General features: G+C 46.1%; 1 protein-coding gene across 3 annotated transcripts in view; it reads left to right on the forward strand.

The window, feature by feature from the left end:
* Positions 1–13,094, forward strand: part of LOC148022381 (protein S-acyltransferase 21-like) — a 28,125-nt gene extending 15,031 nt beyond the window's left edge. For 2 of the 3 annotated variants that reach the window (XM_087698014.1, XM_087698016.1), the window contains 4 exons: positions 10,824–10,952; positions 11,053–11,136; positions 11,236–11,427; positions 11,534–13,094. In XM_087698014.1, the coding sequence (XP_087554140.1) occupies positions 10,824–10,952; positions 11,053–11,136; positions 11,236–11,427; positions 11,534–12,499 (1,371 nt within the window). In that variant the 3' untranslated portion in view covers positions 12,500–13,094. The remainder of the gene's footprint in view (positions 1–10,823; positions 10,953–11,052; positions 11,137–11,235; positions 11,428–11,533) is intronic. The other variant, XM_087698015.1, reaches the window with a different exon arrangement.
* Positions 13,095–21,373: the final 8,279 nt, after the last annotated feature.

The following is a 21,373-nucleotide window of genomic DNA, read 5'->3' on the forward strand; positions in this document are numbered from 1 at the left end:
AGACTGCAGCGGACTTCGAGGTGAACAGCAGGTTGCATCGTTGAGGTGGAGACACGCAGTCCAGCGCACTACGCCCGTGTATATATCTGCATATCTTTGTATTCAGCATTCTTTATACAGCAGATTTTCATCGTCCACTGTCTCTTTCTCTCTCTTCTCTCTCTGCGTTCTCTCTCTCTCAGTCCTACGCTTCCCCACCGCTGCACTCTGACATGGTATCAGAGCAGTGTTTGAGGGCTGACTGAGCGCAGAATCAACCTGAAGAGGAGTTTCCATCGCGACACAAATTTGCGTTTTTTGCGTTTAAGGGCAGACAGGAGGGCTGTGCCTTGAAACAAGGCTGAAACGAGTGTGGGCGCATAGGAAAGGAGTACAGGTGGTGGATTTGCTGCTGTTTACTGCTGTTTGACGCGGAGGAAGTTTGAGTTTTCAGCCTACAAGTGCAGGTTTTGCTTTTTCATTGCCTCCGGCAGGTGAAGAAGGTTCAGGACACGGAAGAGCCTTAGCAGGCTGAGTTTTCCCAGTTAGAGGGGGCTGCTTTTGCGTTTGTGAAGGCATTGCAGGTGAAGATGTCTACAGAGATTGACTTGGAATTCCAGGCGATTATGGACCGGAAGGTGCCTGTTTTACCGGCTCTTCCTGCAGATCAAAAGCTCGACGGCGACAACTACCACATTTGGCGCGTCATGATGTTGGCCATCCTTGAGTCCTATGATTTGGCAGAGCTGGTACAAGAGGAGATTGACCGGCCCTCGGTAAGAGATGAGTCCAAACTCTCTTCCGATGCTCGTGCGGAGTTGGCCAAGGCCCAGTCTCATTGGGACAAACTGAATGCCAGGATTCGATCCTTTCTCTTTCTATCATGCACTACAGCCGTGATCGCTCACATCGAGCACTTGACGGTGGCTCGGGAGATATGGCTGGAGCTTGATCAGATGTACAATCGGATGACCCTAATGAAGCGGGTTTCTTTGGAGGTACAGATGCGGACCTTGTCCGTAAATAAGTCTTCTTCGCTACGGGAGCACATTAACAAGCTAAGGCAGCTACAGATGCAGGTTCAAAATGCGGGGAAGCCGATTTCCTCCGAAGACATGGCAATCACACTATTGTCCCAGTTGCCGCCACGATTCGGTACATTTTACTCTGCCCTTATTGCTTGAGGGCGAGAGTCTACTCTTCGGTGGGAAGAGTTGGTTCCTATGGTCTTGGACCAAGAGGAATAGTCAAAGGGACAGAATGCTTCCAAGTCGGAGGCGCTGATAGGTCAAGCCTCTCAGAAAAAGGGGAAGGACCAAAAGAAGAAGAAGGGGGATAACAAGTCCAAGAACGACAAGGAGAAGGACAAGGACAAAGACTCCACATGCCATATTTGTGGCAAGACTGGCCATTGGAAGAAGGATTGCCTTGACAAAGACACGAAGGACATCAAGAAGAAGGACACCAAGGATTCTGGAGCGGTGGCTGCACCCTCATCAGCTGCATTTCTTCATCTAGCTGTCATTGAGGACGCTTCACCGAATGCTTCTGATGCTGCGATGACGGCTCCCCAGGCTCGAGAGTGGATTGTTAATAGTGGTGCCTCACGGCACATGACTCCTTCCTCAGATGGTGTTGCCCAGTTGCGACCCTCGCATGGGCAGATTCTCATTGGAGACAGCTCTTCAGTATCTATTGCCGGTCGGGGTAAGATGCCGCTTATTCCGGATGGACGAGGTGGTACCCATACCTCAGAGGTTTTGCATGTACCAAGATTAGGGTACCATCTCCTTTCAGTTCATAAGATTTGCTCCCTTGGTCTTCTGGTGGAGTTTGACAGTACTACGGTACGAGTCCTTGATCGTGGATCGAGGAAGGTTCTCTCATCCGGATATGAGGAGAACGGCATTTACAAACTGAAGTCTTCCACCGCCCTCTCTACTCTTCTTCTTACCTCTCTGTCACAGTCAGAGTTATGGCATGCTCGGTTTGGTCACCTGAACTATGACTATCTTCGGAGGGCGTCACGTGGACAGCTTGTTCGAGGGTTGCCGGATATAGTGGTGAGCCAGCAGCCATGTGTCTCCTGCATTCGGGGGAAGCAGCATAGAGATGCCATTCCCCACTCAGCTTCGCGGCGGTCTACTTCACCGATGGAGCTAGTATCTACGGATCTATGTGGCCCTATGAGGAATGAGTCCTTGCGTGGGAGCTCGTACTTCATGCTGATCGTGGATGACTACAGCAGGATGACATGGGCCTACTTTTTGGCACTAAAGTCAGAAGCTTTGTCGCACTTCAAGGATTGGCTTCTCTTTGAGGAGAACCGATCAGGCCGGAAGTTGAAGACCTTGCGATCCGACAAGGGAGGTGAATTTGTTTCTAATGAGTTTGCTCGGTTTTGTGCAGATAGAGGAATTCACCAGGAGTTTGCCAATACCAACACTCCTCAAGAAAATTGTATTCTTGAACGGAAGAACCGCAGTGTGATCGAGATGGCGCGCACCATGATGGAGCACCGACAGACCCCTCAGGTTCTGTGGGCCGAGGCTGTGGCTACTGCAGTCCACATCCTTAATCGATCCCCTACTTCGGCCATGGAAGGGATGACCCCATTTGAGGCTTATTTTGGGATGAAGCCAGATGTTTCTTACTTTCGGGTCTTTGGGTGTGATGCCTATGTTCACATTCCTAAGGCTCACCGTGATAAATTTGAAGCAACTTCCCGAAAACAGGTATTTGTTGGCTACAGCTCCTAGTCCCAAGGCTACCGACTGTATGATCCCGTCAAGCGGGATGTGTACACTAGCCGTGATGTGTGGTTTGTGGAGGTTCCGGCTACTTCAACGGGTGAAGAGCATCCCGTTCTTGGAGATCCAGGGGAGAGTTGGGCTCCTTCTACAGTTCCACTGGAGCCCGTGCCTTTTGATTATGATTCTGTTTTTGACACAGAGTCTACTGTTTCACCGGACACCTCTGAGGAGTTACCACCGGTGGATATTCCGGAGTCTTCTGCTGATGGAGAAAGACGAGGGGAGGTTCGGCCTCCTCCTCGTTGGGCCCGTGACACACTCCGTGATTCAGGGATCGAGGGGGTTCTTGAGAAGTGGGGACCGCAGGATGGTCCGCGGCGGTCACGGAGGCACCAGGCACATTCTAGGGAGCTTGTTTGCTCCAACTATTGTTTGATGACCCGTGTTATGCAGGATCGAGAGCCCACCTCCGTGAAGGAGGCTTTACAGTCCGCACCATGGAAGAAAGCTATGGAAGCCGAGTTGGAGGCTATTGAGAGGAATGGCACTTGGTCACTCGTGCCTCGCCCCCCGAATAAGAAGGTGATTGGAGTCAAGTGGGTCTTCAAGACCAAATACCTTAGCGACAGTTCTTTGGATAAACACAAGGCCCGCCTTGTTGCTAAAGGTTTTGCACAGCGCCCAGGGATTGACTGTCATGACACTTTTGCCCCCACAGCTCGTATGGCGACCATTAGAGCTGTTCTTGCTTTGGCTGGCCATAGGAGATGGCCTGTTTATCAGCTGGATGTGAAGTCGGCCTTCCTCAATGGTGATTTGAAGGAGGAGATCTATGTTGAGCAGCCTCCTGGCTTTGGATCTTCAGATGGGAAAGTCTACAGGTTGAAGAAGGCCTTGAATGGCCTCAAGCAGGCTCCGCATGCGTGGAACGAGAAGATTGATTCGTTCCTCCAATCTCAGTTGGGATATCAGCGGTCCAAGGCCGATCTGTAGCTGTATGTTCACACTTCCGAGGATGGTTGTGTGTTGTTTATCTTATATGTTGATGATTTGATTGTCACAGGTGATGATGCACAGCAGGTCCAGGAGACGAAGTCAGCTTTACATCGGACGTTCGAGATGACGGACTTGGGTCTCCTCCATTTCTTTTTGGGCCATGAGATTTATCAGTCTCAGAGGGGGATCTTTATCTCTCAACAGAGATATGTACAGGAGCTCCTGGTGTCTTTTGAGATGGAGGATTGTCGGGCCCTATCTACTCCTATGGATCCGAACTGGAAGGCCACTTCCCATTCAGCTTCTCCTTTGGCGGATGCGTCCCGCTATCGACAGTTGATTGGGTCCTTGATTTGGCTTCTCAACACTAGGGTTGATCTATGTTTTGCTGTTGGACTCTTGGTAGGGTTCATGAGTGAACCTAAGACGGTGCATTGGCAGGCTGCTCATAGGATACTTCGGTATCTGAGGGGGACGTCTGATTTAGGGATTCATTACCCCGCAGGGACAGATGGGTCAAATCTTGTACTTGCAGGTTGGAGCGACTCGGATTGGGCCGGTGACGTGGCCCACAGGCGGTCTACTACAGGTTACTGTTTTACCTTGGGTGTGGGTGTTATTTCATGGAGTAGCAAGAAGCAGCCCACGGTAGCCCTTTCGTCTACTGAGGCGGAGTATCGGGCCGCGTCTTCCACCACATGCGAGGCTGTGTGGCTTCAGAGATTACTGGAGGAGCTTGGGTGCCCCCAGACTCGTCCTACATTGCTGCGATGTGACAATGAGAGTTGCATTGCCTTGGCAAGGAACCCTGTTTTTCATGCCCGGACGAAGCACATAGAGATCGAGTACCATGTCATCCGAGAGAAGCTTCTGGATGAGACCATCACTATGGAGTACTGCAAGACGGAGGACAATCTTGCGGATTTGTTTACGAAGGCACTTCCTCAGGCTCTACTTCGGAGACATTCCAGATCCCTCAGGCTTCTGCCCTGCCCAGGCTCTGAGAGGGGGTGTTAGAGATGAGATCATAGCCTGATCAGGGGCAGCAGGCTGGTGCAGTCGGACTGCCACGTGGCCATTTCTAGCGCCCTATTTCCCCCGGTTTTTCAGCTATTTATACCTGGCACTTTCAGCAGTTTGGCACACTTCTTTGCTCGCAGATTACAGACCGGTGACACGCGCAGATTCCGTCTCTGTTCGCAGATTTCAGACAGCAGACAGTGCAGACTGCAGCGGACTTCGAGGTGAATAGCAGGTTGCATCGTCGAGGTGGAGACACGCAGTCCAGCGCACTGCGCCCGTGTATATATCTGCATATCTTTGTATTCAGCATTCTTTATACAGCAGATTTTCATCGTCCACTGTCTCTTTCTCTCTCTTCTCTCTCTACGTTCTCTCTCTCTCAGTCCTACGCTTCCGCACCGCTGCACTCTGACATATCCCCCTTATTAGAAGAAGAGGGCTTTGCCTCAAATGGGTCAAGTCCCCCAGAAGACATATGAGGGGATGGGGAAGGAGTAGAAACACTCAATGAAGAAGGAATAGAAGGAGCTATCAAGGGTTAAAGAGGAGCAAAGAGGGGATGGAGGGGGAGGAGTCGAAGACAAAGAAGGGGTGCCAATAGGTAACCGAGAAGGAAAGGGTGAAGTTCATGGTGGGGAGGGCAGGGAATCGATGACAAAGAACCACTTACACAAGAAGCACCGTCAATGGGATAAGAAGAGGCTGAAGTCTCATCAAGGATAACATTCCGGCTTGATCTTTCATGTCAATGGTTCATAGAGCCTGTAGCCCTTCGTGGTCGTGTTGTAACCCATGAAGATAAGCTTCTTTGACTTTGGGTGAAGCTTGGTGTTGCATTTCTTCTTGTTCACATACACATAATCATCTCACCCAAAGATGTGAAAGTAGGACACAAAAGGGTTTTTCCCAAAGAAAGCCTCATATGGAGTCATGTCCTATAATGTAGAAAGTGGAGACTTGTTGCAGATATGTACTGTTGTAGATAGTTGTTAGTAGTCATGATTGTCATGCCTTGTCATCTCTTGCCTATGAGTCTAGTTTGAGTCAGATGAGGACTTTAGGAGCTTTGACATGTCTGTCACTTGTTTCGACAGAGAAGGCAACTCTATTTGAGCATGCATTTTTGTGCATTTCCTTCAGTAGTTGGGTTTCTGTGTGCATTTCTAGGGTAGTTTCTGCATTTTCCAATCTGTCAACACGTGATGGACATTGTCCACTTTTGTTAGGATTTTTCTAAGCACATTTGGCTTTTTTTTTTGCATTCACTACAGTTAGACCAACATTAAATGCTGGTTGGCCGTATTTTAGGCCCTAGAGTGCAGTCAGCTAGTTTTTATGGTTTGTGTCTATATATTTGGCACTCCTCCCACTTGGTAGACACATTCTTTTGTCTTGCACTGTAGGTGCACACTTCGACATTCAAGTCTCCTCTGTGCTTGGTGTTACCATCATCATCATCCTGATCTGGTGCCTTTATTGCATTGTGGGTTGTGTGCAGGGACTGATCAGTCCTCTCTTTGTATTCAACATTCATTATTTAGTCAATGCAAATTTCTTCCTTTCTTCTTCTTCTTGTCTCTTTCTCTCTCTATTTTCGTGTTCGTTCTTCCGTTGCGAACTCTCACAATAGCAACCGCCTCACCCCAAAGGGAGCAAGGTAGACTCCAATGCTCCAATATTGATTGGGCTATCTCAAGTATGGTCTGATTGGTGTGCTCCACTACACCATTCTTTGATGGTGAGTTCGGATGGGAATACTCCACCCAAATGCCATGATTCCTACAAAACTTAGAAAAAAAATTAGAGTAAAACTCACTGCCATGGTTAGTTCGTACGTCTTGAACTCTAAAAGACATTTGCGTTTTAGCAAACACCATTCTCTCATGGTGAGTTCGGATGGGAATACTCCACCCAAATGCCATGATCCTTGCAAAACTTAGAAAAAATATTAGAGTAAAACTCACTGCCATGGTTAGCTCGTACGCCTTGAACCTTGAAAGACGTTTGTGTTTCAGCAAACACCTTTCTCTCTCGTAGGAGTTGGAGTACATCTCACTCTTGTACTCCAAGAAGTATGGCCACACATATCTGCTGAAATCATCAACAATCAGCATCAAATACTTGGCCTTCCCAAGGCCTCAGGTAGTGCCCATAGGTCTACATAAGTCAACGTGGATCAACTCGACAAGGTGTGAATAGGAGGAAAATCTAGGAGACCTTCCACTAACTTCTTCTGAGAAGTCCTTCGTATGGTGTCGAAGTTTAGATGCCCATAATAGGTGTAAATAGGTGCGAATAGGAGGAAAATCTGAGAGACCTTCCACTAACTTCTTCAGAGAAGCCTTTCTCATGACATAGAAGTTTAGATGCCCATAATAGCTATGCCAATGGATCCCAAGCTCATGAGAAGTCCATGCAACAAGGGCAATGAGCTTATAAATCCCACCCTCTTGAGTATCTGTCCAAAGAATAGAATCTGTAAAAGAGTCCTCAACAGTCGTATCATCTTGGGTAAAGGCCACATGGGAACATAGCTGCTTCAAACCATGGATCATTTCGTCACTTTAGTTGTATCTTGGTTGAAAGGAGAGTGTGCCCATTGCTAGTGACTTGGTCCTAGAGCTTTGCATGGTCTTGTGCTTTGTTATACGGATTCCATTTCCTGAGCATATTATTCTTGAGTCTTTTTGTCCTTTGCAATGTTCTTCTTTCTTTTTTTGTTTTGGAGTCTATTACAACAGTTTCTCTCACTTCTATTGCTGCTCTCTATTCTAACAAAAAGCAAGTCTGAATCAGCTCCTATACAGGTCATCTGACTGGAATAGAGGGTATGCGGCAAAGGTGGCATGTCTACCAGCTTGTGGCAGTGGTGAGCCTCCAAAATGCAGGTTGTGGCAGGCTGGGTGGCAGCTGGACAGCCAACTGATATCCTCCACAGACCATGTCCTCTAGATTGCAGTAGGGTCAGATGAACCAACAGCAGTGTAGATTGGGGTATGGGCAGAAATATGAGGATAGAGGGTGATGGTTGATGGTTGAGTGTGTGAATTTTTAGGGATGATGTATGCACAAACAATAGATAGAGGATCTTGGTGCATTTGTCTTGTTGTTCAAAATTAAGGACATTGTTCAAGTGACCATGCTTCCTTCCCTACCCAAAGAAGATTTGTTTCATGGGTTGAGCTACTCCCCTTGGTCATGTAAAGTGGAGTGTATCCTTGAGACCTTTGATCTTTGGGATTTTGTTACCACCCTTGTTCCCGGTCTAGTGGAGGATCCCTATTTTGGTTCTATGATGGACCTGTTGAGAAACCACTTCTTCAGTTCACACACTTCATTTAGAGTTTCGCATTAACAGCCCCAAAAGGGGCCGGTATCCACATTTTGGCCCCCTTTTTCAAAGGGCGCCCACAATGATGCGCCACCCTAGATAGCTTATGCCTATAAATAGGCCGTCACTTTGTTCATTCTACACTCCTACCACCAGTCTTTAGTCATTCTTCACCCCTCTTCCTCCATCATTAGACACCCTTCCCTTCTCTCACCAGCCCCTTCCACTGCCCCCATACCCCTTCAGGAGGACATTGCAGTTCGTGGCTCATGGTTGCCTTCACCCTTTTTCTTCTGCTTCAGATGTCCTATTCCAGCATCAGGCCTTGCGTTTGGAGCATCTTCCACTTGGGGTCACCATCATCTACTTGGCATCAACACCCTTCTCCATGAGGCTCCACCTTCACCTGCGTTTTTCAAGTTGGAGGCCTTCTCCTTGCTTGATATCATCATCTCTAGGTTGGCATCAGCATCCTAGCCTCTTGCAACAGTCTCCATCATTAGTTCAATGGTTTCATCACTCATCCATCATAGGGGTTGCTAGGACCTAGGTTAGAGCTTAGCTCCTCCTCTATCACTTGGTGTTACCCCTTTATCACAAGGGCTGTTGGGATCCATGTTTTTGCAGCTTGCCTCCTCCTCCATCACCTAGCATTACTTGTTTATCACAGGGGCTGCTAGGACCTACGTTTTTGCAGGCTGGCTTCTCCTCCATCACCTGGCATCACTTGTTTGTCATAGAGGCTGCTGGGACGTGCATTTTTGCAGCCTAGCTCATCTTTCATCATTTGGCATCATCATTATCCACATGGCATCAACATTTGGGCTACTCTCCCTGTGTTTGATAGCTCTGACACTCTGGGATTTGTGTTTTGTTGCCCAGGTCACTCTTGGGCATCAAAGGACCGCGGTTTGCTTCCTCGACAGCTGTCCTTCCCCTTCGAGTGATTACTTTGATAGCCCACTGGTCGGAGGACTGTACTATGCAGATTTCCCACAGGTGCTTCCACCTGATTTAGACAAGATAGTGCAGTTATCTTTTGAGCTTTAGCTCCACTATATCAGCTTTTCTTCTCATAGCATGATTCAGTGCACCATCACCGTGTTCTTGTGTTTGTGAGTTTCTCTTCTCTCTCAATGTTTACTATACAGACCAAGTTGCTCTATGGGATCGGCTCAACTCTAGAGCCCGGTCTTTCCTTTTCATGAGCTACAAGATTCTATCCTTGTCCATATGTACAAACTCGAACTGCATTGGAAGTGTGGACAAAGTTAGCTTCCCTCTATCATCAGAAGATCTTTGCCCATTGTATCACCCTTGAGAAGAAACTTTGGATGCTCTCACTTGATGATTCTCCTTCTATATAGGAGCACATCAACCAACTGGAGGACATGCAGGATGAGCTTGCATCCCTTGGTCGGACAATATCTTCTATGGGAGGAATTAGCATTGCTTGTTTTGGAGCATCATGAGTGCTTGAAGGAGATTGGAGCCGCTGGATCTGGCTCTATGAAAGCTTTTGCATAAAGCCCTTTTGGCATGGAAAGCAGCTCCCTCAATACGCTGAACCTGTTTCTTTAAAAGATAGTCTTGGATAAACTCCAGACAAACTTTCCGAGTTTAACAACTTTCCTCTTCATGTTTGCTCTGGAGAAGGGAGCCTGAATGCGTACCTCACCTCCTTTGGTGGTGTAGATAAGAAAAGAAGGTTTGGAGTGTCGTAAGAAGATGATGAAGGATGCCGGGTTCAACAATATAATTGGCTGGAGGACTGGGGGAGGAGACAGTAAAACTTTGGACCTTGGTTAGAGCTGTTACACAAGGTTAACCTGGAACTACAGGAACTCTGCTTTTTACAGTCCCAAGGGTCCTAAAGTTCAAAATGGCTAGAGGAATATGTCCCTTGTAAAAAAGAGGTTACAAGCTTGCTCAATAAGATTAAGAATAAAGCCTTTGTTTACAAAATTCCCTATGCTTTCTAAATGCCAAGGCTATGCAGGCCTCTTGCAAAGGCCAGTCACATCTTTTTTTTGAAGTTCGTATCTTAGTAATCCAATCTGTTTGACTTTCTTTTTGAAGGATAAAAAGAAAGGGCCATTTTTTGTTGATTTGTGACATTAGAACAAAGCAGTATATAGTAAATCAATCATCTTTGAAAGAGAAGGATGTCATGAAAAAGGCATCTTGACTTATTAGACTAATGGATCATGGAAGACATGGTTGAGCTCTTTGAACATGATATTTTTATATATTCTAGCTGTGTTATGCAGGAAGGTCATCACTGGGACAGAAAAAGATGATAAAATAGGAAATCAAGAACCAGGCATCTACGTGAATGTGATGTGCCAAAACGAGACTGATAATTGCCTCATGCAAGCACCTAATTGCATTATGTATGAGACAGTTACATGGGGCAGGCTTACACTCCAAGCATACACCACCTTACACAAAGGATCATTGGTGCTGAGACATCCTGTTTTGGTTTTGGGTAGGGTTATGCCGATGATTATGAGGTTTCATACTTGGAAAGCTTCAACAACAAAACAGAGAGTAGCATGAGACAGTACCATTAGTAACCCAACCAGTTATTATTCAGGCTTATCAAACACCCCACGGGTCATACAGAACTTGCATTTATCATCTTCTGTCTCTTGATATCCTTTGGTCCTTGCTTTTTTGGAGTGAGCAGCATGGCCTTTAATTAGCAATTATTTCTCAGAGTGAGTCTTTTATATTTGCAGCTTGCACTGGACTGCTGCATTGGACTGGTGGTCTTTGTACGGTGTTTTGCTGACAAGTCAAGCATTGAACAACATATCATGGATAAACTTGGAAAGAGGTTTTCCAGAGCATCATTTACCGTTCTTGTGGTAAGTAGAAAGCATTTGATGTTTACACTTCAATTCTGTTTAATATCCCTTTTTTTAGTAGTCACACATCCTTGATTTTACCTTGATGATCTAGTAATAGCAGGGACTTAACACAGCGATTCCTCTTTTGGCTTGTCTACCTCTGGGAGAACTGTTCTTTTTCCACATCATTTTGATAAGAAAGGTAACCACAATTACTATTCTTTGCATTAAGAAGTTGAGCCTGTGAGACTTCAACATGCCAAAGCTTCAGCTGATGTAAATCAATACAATTGGATTCCAGGGTATTACAACTTACGAATATGTAATGGCCATGCGAGCAACGTGTGAACCTAAGGGAACTCCAGAAGCAGAGCAACCAAGCTCTCCATCATCTCCAGCAAGCTCCACAGCGACTGGATGGAGTGGCTCTACTTTTGGTTTCCAAACTAGAGGGTCTTGGTGTACTCCAACAAGAATTTTTAGGGAGCAGCAGGTAAAAGATCACTACCTTCTTAAGGGTGAAGTTGAGAATATTTCACGGTTCATAGGATACACTTTTGGAAACAATAATTAAAACGCAACTTTGGCTGTGAGCACAGGATGAAAGTAGTCCACACTTCAACTCGTGCATGATTCCATCTACAATTGAACCAGATTCTCAAAAGCGTATAATCAAAATCAGTGCATGGAGATTGGCAAGGTTAAACCCACATGATGCTGCAAGGGCAGCAACAAAGGCTAGAGAATATTCATCTGTGACACGCCCTATAGCATTGCACAAATACGATCAAGACTCTCAATGTTCAAGGTTTGGATTGAAGGGGATTAAGGAATCAGGGCAAGGTATAGTCTGCTCTCCAGGACAAGCATCTCCTGCTAGTAATGATGAGGAAGATGGAACATGGACTAGTAGCTTAAGCAGTTCAAGCAATGCCATTGCTAAGCGCCCTGTTGCACCACATCCACCTACATTACAAACAAGAAATGATACCACTGACTCTGTATCTTGCCCTAAAGCCACAGATGATGGTGTGCAAGGGCAGATGTCTTCCACAGCATTGATTGATGTGAGAAATCGTAGATATAGTTTACCGATTTGCCAAGCGACCATACTTGCTCAATCATCGCTGGAACATCCATCATGGATTTGTACCACTCCTGTTAGTGATCGATATGATGCTTCCAGTGTTGATAGGGTAGACGATGGGCGTAGCCACATTATTGTGGTGGATGCACATTCGAAACAGGGTCCTCTTCGCAGAGAGAGGAGTGCAGTCTATTGGGATCGTGCAGCAGGTCAGTTCAGGTCTATACCAGACAGATCTTGTCATATCAATATGTCTGGTCTCTCCTCTCAGCGACCACCGGCTGATCCCAAGGGATCTTCAGCTTATGGTAATATTGGAAACTCCAGCTCCTGTCGAAGTACATTCTCTAGTACATCAATGTCAGAGGTACAAGCAAAAAGTCTTAAGTTTACTGGGGCTTCAATCTTCTTTGGAGGGCGTCTCAACATGTCAAACATCAGTTGGTTACAGAAAGGAGAAGTTACTGGCGTCAGCTAATGCTGCCTCTGCAACACCTGAAGCGCAGAGTACGGCATTCTTGCCTGTTCAAGCTACCAAGGAGAACAAATCTTGGGGTGGATCATCAACTCAAAACATGTCTTTTCTACCTAAGTCTATGCAGAGAAAGGTTTCAGCTTCAGGGTTTACATTTTCATGATACTTTCTCCCACTATTAACTTAGAACTATAACTTCGCATGCTAGTAAGGCCATCTTTGAGCAGGCTGTAAATCTGTAAGCTGATCCAATGCACCATTTCCTGCCCTGATGCACTCTGTTAGCATGCCCGATGATAACCACCATCCCCGATCCCTGGTGAAGGAGAGATTAACGTTATTTTGTATCAAATGAGTGGTGCTGGTTGGTTGAAAACACTTCGTACAGGCGGCCCATATGTTCCTCTCTTTTTGTGATGTGGAACCACTGCTGCTCCTTGTATATGCTGTAAGAAGCAGAGGTAGGATACAGCTAAGTCAAACTGGATCGCTGTATATATTGCTTGAATGTGCTCAAGTCCCCGACAAATCATGTAGCAACTTGCACATCAATCATGTCTAGTTTCAAGCATCTTGAGGAATGCCCATAATGTTATGCACCATCTCAGATCCTTTTCATCCAATTCTTCTACTTATATTAATTTACTGTATACTAGTTGTCTTAACAGTCCATTACAGACCATCTGCTCAATGATTTCCCTATAAAATTGTTAGCATAATAATTCTGACACTCTCTTGTAGAGTTTCAACGTGTAAGTTGATTTTCAAGTTTTCCACTTGTCAAGGTTAGTTGGAAATAGTGGGGATATGAGATAACATTGTCCAAAGAAAAGCTTAAGCAAATTGTTTGAAGCAAAGGAGTGTAGCACTAAGGTCTTGTTCTTGTGAGGTCTAGTCTCAACCAATTTTAGGTGAACCTTGACATCATGTAGGTCACATGGGTGTATGAGGCAACCATTGTGAAACTAGTTGTGTCTTGGCATACAAGCTAGGGGGACCATCATAAGTGCATACCTCATGGGGGTTTTTGAAAGGTATTTTCAAAAAACTAGAAACCCCCCAAAGTCACATAAGGTGGTTTTAAAATTTTTGGAAAACAAAACCCCCCAAACCCTCCCCGCCACCTTAATAAGGGCTTTGTAGCTATACCATGGCATTGCTACCAAAAACACTTATATAGGGAGTAGTAGTGACTTTGAGCCCTGCTTGGTTTCTGCTCTACATGTGATTTCCTAAACCCAGCGGTGAACCCTCATATGTGCAGTGTCATGAGGGTGTAGTCCTGGGATGTGCCTATGTTGTATCATTTCTTTGATCGAATAATACAAGAGTATACATTACTCTCACATATTGTGTTACCTTTTTGTACCGTGTTGAGTGAGTGAATGAGTGCAGGTGCATCACACTTGGTATTAAATCAACTCTCTCTCGGAGTGAAGAAGTGCTCATGGAAGCAAAAGAGGAGATCCAATGCCTCGAAATCGTATTGTGACTATCCACGTCATGACATCCTACATCACGATGCCCCCCATTGCATTGATCCCCATCCTGTCGACCCCCCGGCACGGCAACCCCAACACAAGTCAACATCTGAAGACATGACGTGGATTCCATGCGGCACAACCACCATCTGAGGGCAAAACACGACTTTCCCGTATCGACAATACCAAAGCTGAGGTGCAACTTTCCACAACAACATAGAGGACGATAGGGAGAATGGACCCATCCCAGTGGTCGAAGAGAGAAAGACGAGCCAAGGTCAAGAATTGAGCGAAGCTTGAGAGGAGAAAGTAGCCAGCTTAAAGATACAGTTGGAGGGCATGTCAAGTTTGTTGGACTAAAGAGGCAGTTGGAAGGCATGCCATGTTTGTTAGACTCAATCTAGAGGAACATGCAAATGAAGGAAGAAGAAGAAGAGGAAAAGAGAAGAAAACTAGAAGTGGAGCACAGTTACAGAGCATGGATGATACAACAACAAGAAAATGAGAAAAGACAAATTGCAAGAAGAGATAGATAGATTGGCAGATATGTTAGTTAGAGAGAAGACATCTAGGAGAGCTCAGGACACAAGGAAAGACAAGGAGAAGGTAGTTGAAGTAAGAAGCAAGAAGAAGGACAAGAAGAAAGACGAAAGACAAAACAAAAAGGAAGAAGAGGAGAGAGTGAGATTTCAGAAGACGACTATGACAAGTTCAAAATGCCCCAACCCACCAAGTACAAAGGAGAGAGAGAGATGGGTTGATTTTAAAGAAGTGGATTATGCAGGTAGATAGATACTTGAAGTATGCTAGGATCACTCAAGACAAGAAGGGAGAAGTGGCATCCATCTACTTAGAGGAGGACGTTGGTAGAGCTAGTACCTGTTGGAATAGGAGCAAGGACACACTATCTTTCCATGGGAAAAACTCCAAGAGGAACTCAAAGACTACTTCATCCCAAAGATGGAGAAATTCAAAGTTAGAGATGAGTAGAGAAATCTCAAGCAAACACAAGGAAAGATGAAAGAGTATGTTAGCAAGTATAGACAGTTGATGCTGCAGCTACCCAATACGGACATTGACACTAAGTTACATGGATTTTTATTTGGCATGCAAGAATGGGCCAGGAGAGACCTGGAAAGACAGGAGCCAACCAATTAGCCGAGGCCATGTGGATGGCTGAAAGACTAGTCAACCTAGAAGGGAGATGGACAGCCCCAGAGAACCAAACCAGATTCAACACCAATCTCACCACCAACTCTTGGACCCCGAGACCCAATAACCCTAGAGGCCCCTTCCCAGAGATTCAGGCTTAAGTCTCAGGAACCGCATCACAATAAGCCTTGGTGCCAAGAGGAGCAATTGGGCAATGGGGAAACAACCACTACAGACCAACTCCAAGTGCATCATATGGGTTTGCTAGATCAAATACATCATGGTGGAGACCCCAAGCCTCAACAACAAGGATTAGATGTTTCAAGTGTGGGGAACCCCACTATCAAAATAGATGCCCTATGGATGGCACATCCTCAACAAATGGGTCTAGGATAGCAGTTACTAGTGCTTTTGGAGAAGAGGAATCACAACCCCTGCGCATCCATGAAATCCCTAGTAGAAGTGGAGAGAGCCTAGACCACCCAAGGATGGGGAGAGTTAGTGCTCACCCCCAGTGCATGGCGGCCCGCATAGTAGCAGTACAACACTTATACCTCAAAGGTAGAGTGAGTGAAGGTGATCAAGCAATCATGGTAGACATAGGAACCACCCACAACTTTATCACACCAGATTGTACAACCAAACATGGACTCAAATTTTCTAAGGCCCTAGAATGGTTAATAGTAATCTTTGCATAAGGAGAAGCCAATGAAGTCAAACAGGTCTTTGGAGTGCAAGTAGAAGCAGGAATCCGAGTGCGATCGAATGATGGGGGGCTGCCACCCCCTTTTTTTCTACACAGTAAGGTTCATTAGAAGTTATCAAGGTGTGTAGAAGAAAAGGGGGGTGGTAGCCCCCACATCGTCTGAGTGCACTCGAATGATGGGGGGGTTGCCACCTCCATTTTTTTCTACACATTAAGTTTCATTAGGTGTTGACTTAATTTCTTAGTCCTTCCCATGGACGATTTTGAAGTCATAGGCTTGAAGTTCTATGACAAGTATATCATTGCAATGTTTGGAAAAGGAGTTAATGAAATGATGCTAGATATGCAAGGAGAGGGCATTAGAGTACCCTGTGAAAGAATGCGACTCATCAATCAAAGTGCAGATAAAGGGAAACAAGCATGGAGTCTCATGCCAAATGGCAAAGCCAGACCTAACAAACTAGAAGCACCAACCCAAGTACTGCTGTAGAGGCGACACTAAGCTCACTCTCAACCGCCAAGACCCACGGGCCGCTTATTGGTTCAAGCGTTTAAAGCTGAACACTAATGGCTACCTCTCACATGGCCGATGTGCTATCTCTCTCTACGAGTGTAGTGAACTTACCTCGATGCCCGATTGAGTACCCTCCTCCCTCGTGCACACTGGTAGCTCCATGATTCTTGATGCAAGCTCAAGTAACCTCAAGTCTCCACCTTCAAGCTCCATCCTTCATAGCCACGCACGAGACAAGAGAAGAGAAGAGAAGAGAAGAAGAGAGGAGATGATGGAGAGCTTCTTCTCCTTGATCCCTCACCCTCACACACTCAATCACTCCCTCACACTCTCACACTCCCTCTCTCAAGCACACACAAGCAAGCAAGGAGAGAAGAAGAGAAAGAGATGAGTCCACTTTGCCACACAACAAAGAATGAGCTCCTCATTCATTTTTCAATTTTATTTACAAAACCCTTATACCTTTTGAGTGGTCATCCCCTCTTTTACATGGCTGGCCTAGGCCCTTTTTTCTATTATTCTCATATCTTCCTAGCTTCCTTTCTACCGCTCGTCTATCCTTACAATTTGCACAGGAGGGAGCATGGCACTCTTTTACAAGGATATTGGCTACACCTTTACATTCAAAGGTGTGCCTTCTCTTTTTTAGCTCTTTTTGGGCTCCAATGACTGCGCCTTTGAATTCTTGTGGCCATGCATGCACTTTTGGGCTCTTTCAGGTCTGATTTCCTTTTGGGCTGCCTCTTTCAGCTTCCCGACTTGTGCTTTTTCTTCTTTTTTTTCATGCTTTTTCCTATGGTGAGGTTAACATTATCTCCCTCCTAACTGAGTGCCAGTCCCATGGCACTGATGGGTAGTATCTTGAAGATGGGGTGGGTGTAGCCAGATGGCTTTTTGGGTTCGTATATAGGCCCTTGTTGAGGATGGTGTTGGATGGATCTACCCTTGGGAATTAAAGATGGTGTTGGGCAGTGATGTTGATGGTGGATGGATCCGCCCTTTGAAATTGAAGATGATGTTGAATGGACCCTTCTTGGAGAATGGCTAATGGATGGATTTGTCCTTAAAATTGAAGATGGTGTTGGACGGATCCCTCTTTGTGCCCTGTGAGGTCGATACGACATGATCTTAACCTACAAGACAAGGTTGTGCACTTTCTAAGGGGTGTGTCTACCTCTCCGTGTAGTGTATGGTGCAGGTGTTTATGGAAATGGGAGGTGGGTCGAGCCTCAAGCAAAAACCTGTGGTGTTGTCCCAAACTTGAGGACCTAGTTCGTGCATCATTATAGATGCGATGCACGGCTTAGGAAGTCAAGCATGGAACTCTTGCCCTTGAGCTGCTCTAATCGTGAAGTGGAGAATGGGGCTAGGTAAAAAATCCTAAGTGTAGTGATTGTGGCATTCGAATGATTTTAGGAACTTAGTCTCTTCCGTTTCTTTTTCTTTCTTTTCCTCTTTTTTTTTTGGATAGATAAACACAATTATCATCATAGATACATGGGTGCTCTTAGGGTGTACCCCAATCCTCTTTTGATGATGCCTTGTGGGGTGGCCTAAGGGATTTGCTAAAAAAGATACGGTTTTGCATGTAGCTCTTGAGATTATCCCTGACGTTTAGAGGTGTGGTTGACAAAAAGGGGTGTCCACACCTCGTAAATTAACTATCGTTCATGTCTTTGAGTACCTTCATACGAAATGAGGGTAACAATGTAGCCCTCATCGGGCCATGGCACAACTATCTATTCCTAAGTTGAGGTCAAAAAAGAGTGGAGGGAGGTGGGCCTCCTCAGCCTGGATTTTGCTTTAGTAGAAACCTAATGGTCCTAAAATAATTACAAGTTGTGATGAAAGCGGGGTCTGGACAAGATGAGAGATCATCGAGGAAGCGCGTGATTGAAGGACGGTTTCTTCTACCTTGAAGGTTAGGCACTCCTCAGGATTCTCTGCATTGGTGGCATTGTAGATCTTGGAACTATCATACCTATCATGCTCCTCCCTATTGTAATCCACTCCATGCTTGTGAGGGTAGGGCATGTAGATAGGATCATTTCTTTCTTTAGGGAGTGTGCCGCAGAATGCCATCCATGCATCAAGGTTCGTATCCCAGATCCTTCTCCGCTACTTGGGTTGTGCCTCATAGCTTTGGACCATCTTGGGAATCTGGTACACCTTGTCTTGTGCCAGTAATCCGAGACATCTCAACTCCATCAAGTTTTAACTATGCTTTGCTCCTCAACCCATCGATTTGCTAAGTTGTTGGCCATTCGAATTATAGCTCAAAGGGCCGGGTTTGGAGTTCTCCTCGCTTCTAAATACTCAGTTCCTGGGGCCACTTGACGAGATAGCAATCCTCATATTGTGAAGGGCTCTCCAAGAAACTGTTCAGGTTGCGCTCTAGCTCTCTAATGTGCTTGATACACCAATTCCGGTCTTCTTCTCTTAGCTGCAATGATGGGCTTAGATACTTGCCTTCTGGATCTTCCTGAGGTACATCTGGCAGTGGTGGGCTAAGCTCTCGGGCCTCTTGCTATTCTCCTAGCTCCTGCTTGAAGTTCGGCCCTTCCTCTAGTAGTTGCTCTTGTGGGGTCAGAGAGCTGGGGGTGGATGCGACTGCTCGTGCTCTTCAAAACCTAGCTCATTGGTGGAGAAGCCGGCTTGCCTCAAATAATGGCATTGTTATTTTCTTGTTAGGCTGGTGCCTGTTGGGAGAGCATGCTCTTGCATGCCATACTTTAGGGCTCTGGTGGTCATTTCTAACTTCCTTCTCGTCCTCTCCACAGAATCCTTGCTGTTCACTTTGTTACATGGAGCACTGGCTTGCCGTTGCACCTCTAAACTTTCTTTTGCGGCTTCAGTTTTGGCCTTTGCCAACACCCACTCGCATTCAGCTATGGCCAAGTGCTCAGCAAGTTCTTACACCTGTTTGAAGTTGTGCTCTTCCCATTGTTTGGCTATCTTTTAATTCGTCCTTTCCCTTCTCCATGCTTTGAGATAACATCACTACCACATGTTGTTGTTCATTCCATACTTCCAACATGTGTGTTTTTTCCTTGTTCCAGCGGTTCAGTTGCTCCTCGGCTATATCCTTGGCTTGTTGCACCACGGAGAGCTGCATGGAAGTTTCTGACAGCCTTTTGGATAGGTCTTCATTCTTCTACACGTGGGCTTCTTGGCTTCCTTTCTGCCGTTGTCTTTCAATTTCAGGCATGGTTTTTATCTCCTCCACCTCATGTTCTAGGTTCTCTAGCTCCTCCTGCAGCCCTTGGGTTGCTTCTTGGATGGCTTCTTCTTTCTCTTTCTCCAAGCATTTGATTTCCCTTTCTAGTCTCTCCTTTTCCTTCAAATCTAGGGCAATCCTCTTCTTCAAGTCTTCTATTTCTTTTTGATATCTTTGTGCCCTTTCTTCTCTTACTGCCTCTATCCCCTGTGTAGCCTCTAGGATGTTTTTCATATCTCCTTGTAGCTCTTCATACAACTTTTCTAGCTCCTCATTAAGTCGTTGCATGCTCACGAGGTTCTGTTTCTCCTCTGCCAACCTTGCTTCCCACTTTCCTTCTTCTCCTTCCTTAGCTTCGAGTTGCTCTTTTAGCTCTCAGATATCTCGTTGATGCTTGGCTGGTTGCTTCCAACCTGAGTGCTGCTGAGGCTTCTCTTTCAATCTCGAGCTCGGTTGCTGTGGCTCTCTTCTCCTTCTTGGCCTTTTCTAGTTGTGCTAAAAGCTCTTTGACATACTCATCGTATGTTGTGGCCATGGGCGTCGTGGGGGATGTTGTAGTCATGGAGACCTCTAACTTCAGCCTCTTGGGATCCTGCCTTGACTCGGCGTTCGTTGTAGCTACAGTTTTTTAGCTCCTGCAGTGGGGACCCTTGCTCCCGAATATGGAGCTATCTCATGCATCTTCATTACCAAAAACTGCATCATGGACATTAACTTGCTAGTGTCCCATGGCAGCTGCAGTGTCTTGGGCAGTTGAGGTGGTCATGGCGTGGGACATGAAGATTGATGGGAGGGGGTGCATTGGGGCCTTGCCCTTCCCTGATATTATCAGGACTACTTCAACCTCTGAGGCCCTGGTGCTGCTGCTTGGCTCTCCTTTCCTCTGGGGGCTCATGGTGGCTAGCTCTTCTACACCTAAGGTCTCCTCCACTGACCTATGCATGGCCTCGGCTATGTCTTCATCTTTCTTTCTCCTCAACTCTTCCACCTCTTCCTCTGCTTTTCTATTTCTCTCTTCTTCGGCCCTCTTGGACTCTCTTTAGGCCCTCTTTAGCTTGGCCCATTCCCCCTTTGTCATTCATTCTTTCATTTCTTTTTGTGGCTTCGATGAAGTTGTCTTCTTCGGCACTTGGACTGGCCAGACTGTGTCTCTTGCTCTTCCCTATCATTTATAGTCATCTCACAGGACTGCTCATGTTCGGGGTGTGGCAATCAGTTAGGGGTCTCCCCCACTTCCTTTTCACCTCCTTCTACATCCTTCACGGACTCTTAGATGATGGCCATTAGTACTCCACTGAACCTGATGGTGGATGCCTTGGAGGAGGACTTTTTCTTGGATGACCTCGCTGTGGAGGTCGAGGACTCCCCACTTGTTGCTGCTGCATGTGTGACCAAGGATTTTCTGCATCCTTCAGGGCCTCTTAGATGATGGCCATTAGTACTCCACCAAACCTGATGGTGGATGCCTTGGAGGAGGAATTTTTCCTGGATGACCTCGCTGTGGAGACCGAGGACTCCCCGCCTGTTGTTGCTGCGCGTGTGGCTAAGTTTTTGATGGTCTTTCGCACAAAGGCATTCCAATCCACCTCATTTGGGAATCTAGCCACAATGCTTTCCAGCAATGGTACCTCGATTCTGCTCATAAGGGCATTGTATCTTTGACTGGAGAAGCGGGCATGAATTATCTTTGCCCGCATTTTGATTTCAAGGTTTGGGATTTCCGCCAAGATTATCCCATTCACCATGCACACGACAGCCTTGCTCATCCCCAGCATGTTATACACATCCCTCCTTGGGCATTTCTCAG

The sequence above is a fragment of the Lygodium microphyllum genome, chromosome 17 (genome assembly GCF_053477565.2).
Source record: "Lygodium microphyllum isolate KBCC chromosome 17, Lygodium_microphyllum_v1.1.10, whole genome shotgun sequence".
In the NCBI taxonomy this organism is placed as follows: domain Eukaryota; kingdom Viridiplantae; phylum Streptophyta; class Polypodiopsida; order Schizaeales; family Lygodiaceae; genus Lygodium; species Lygodium microphyllum.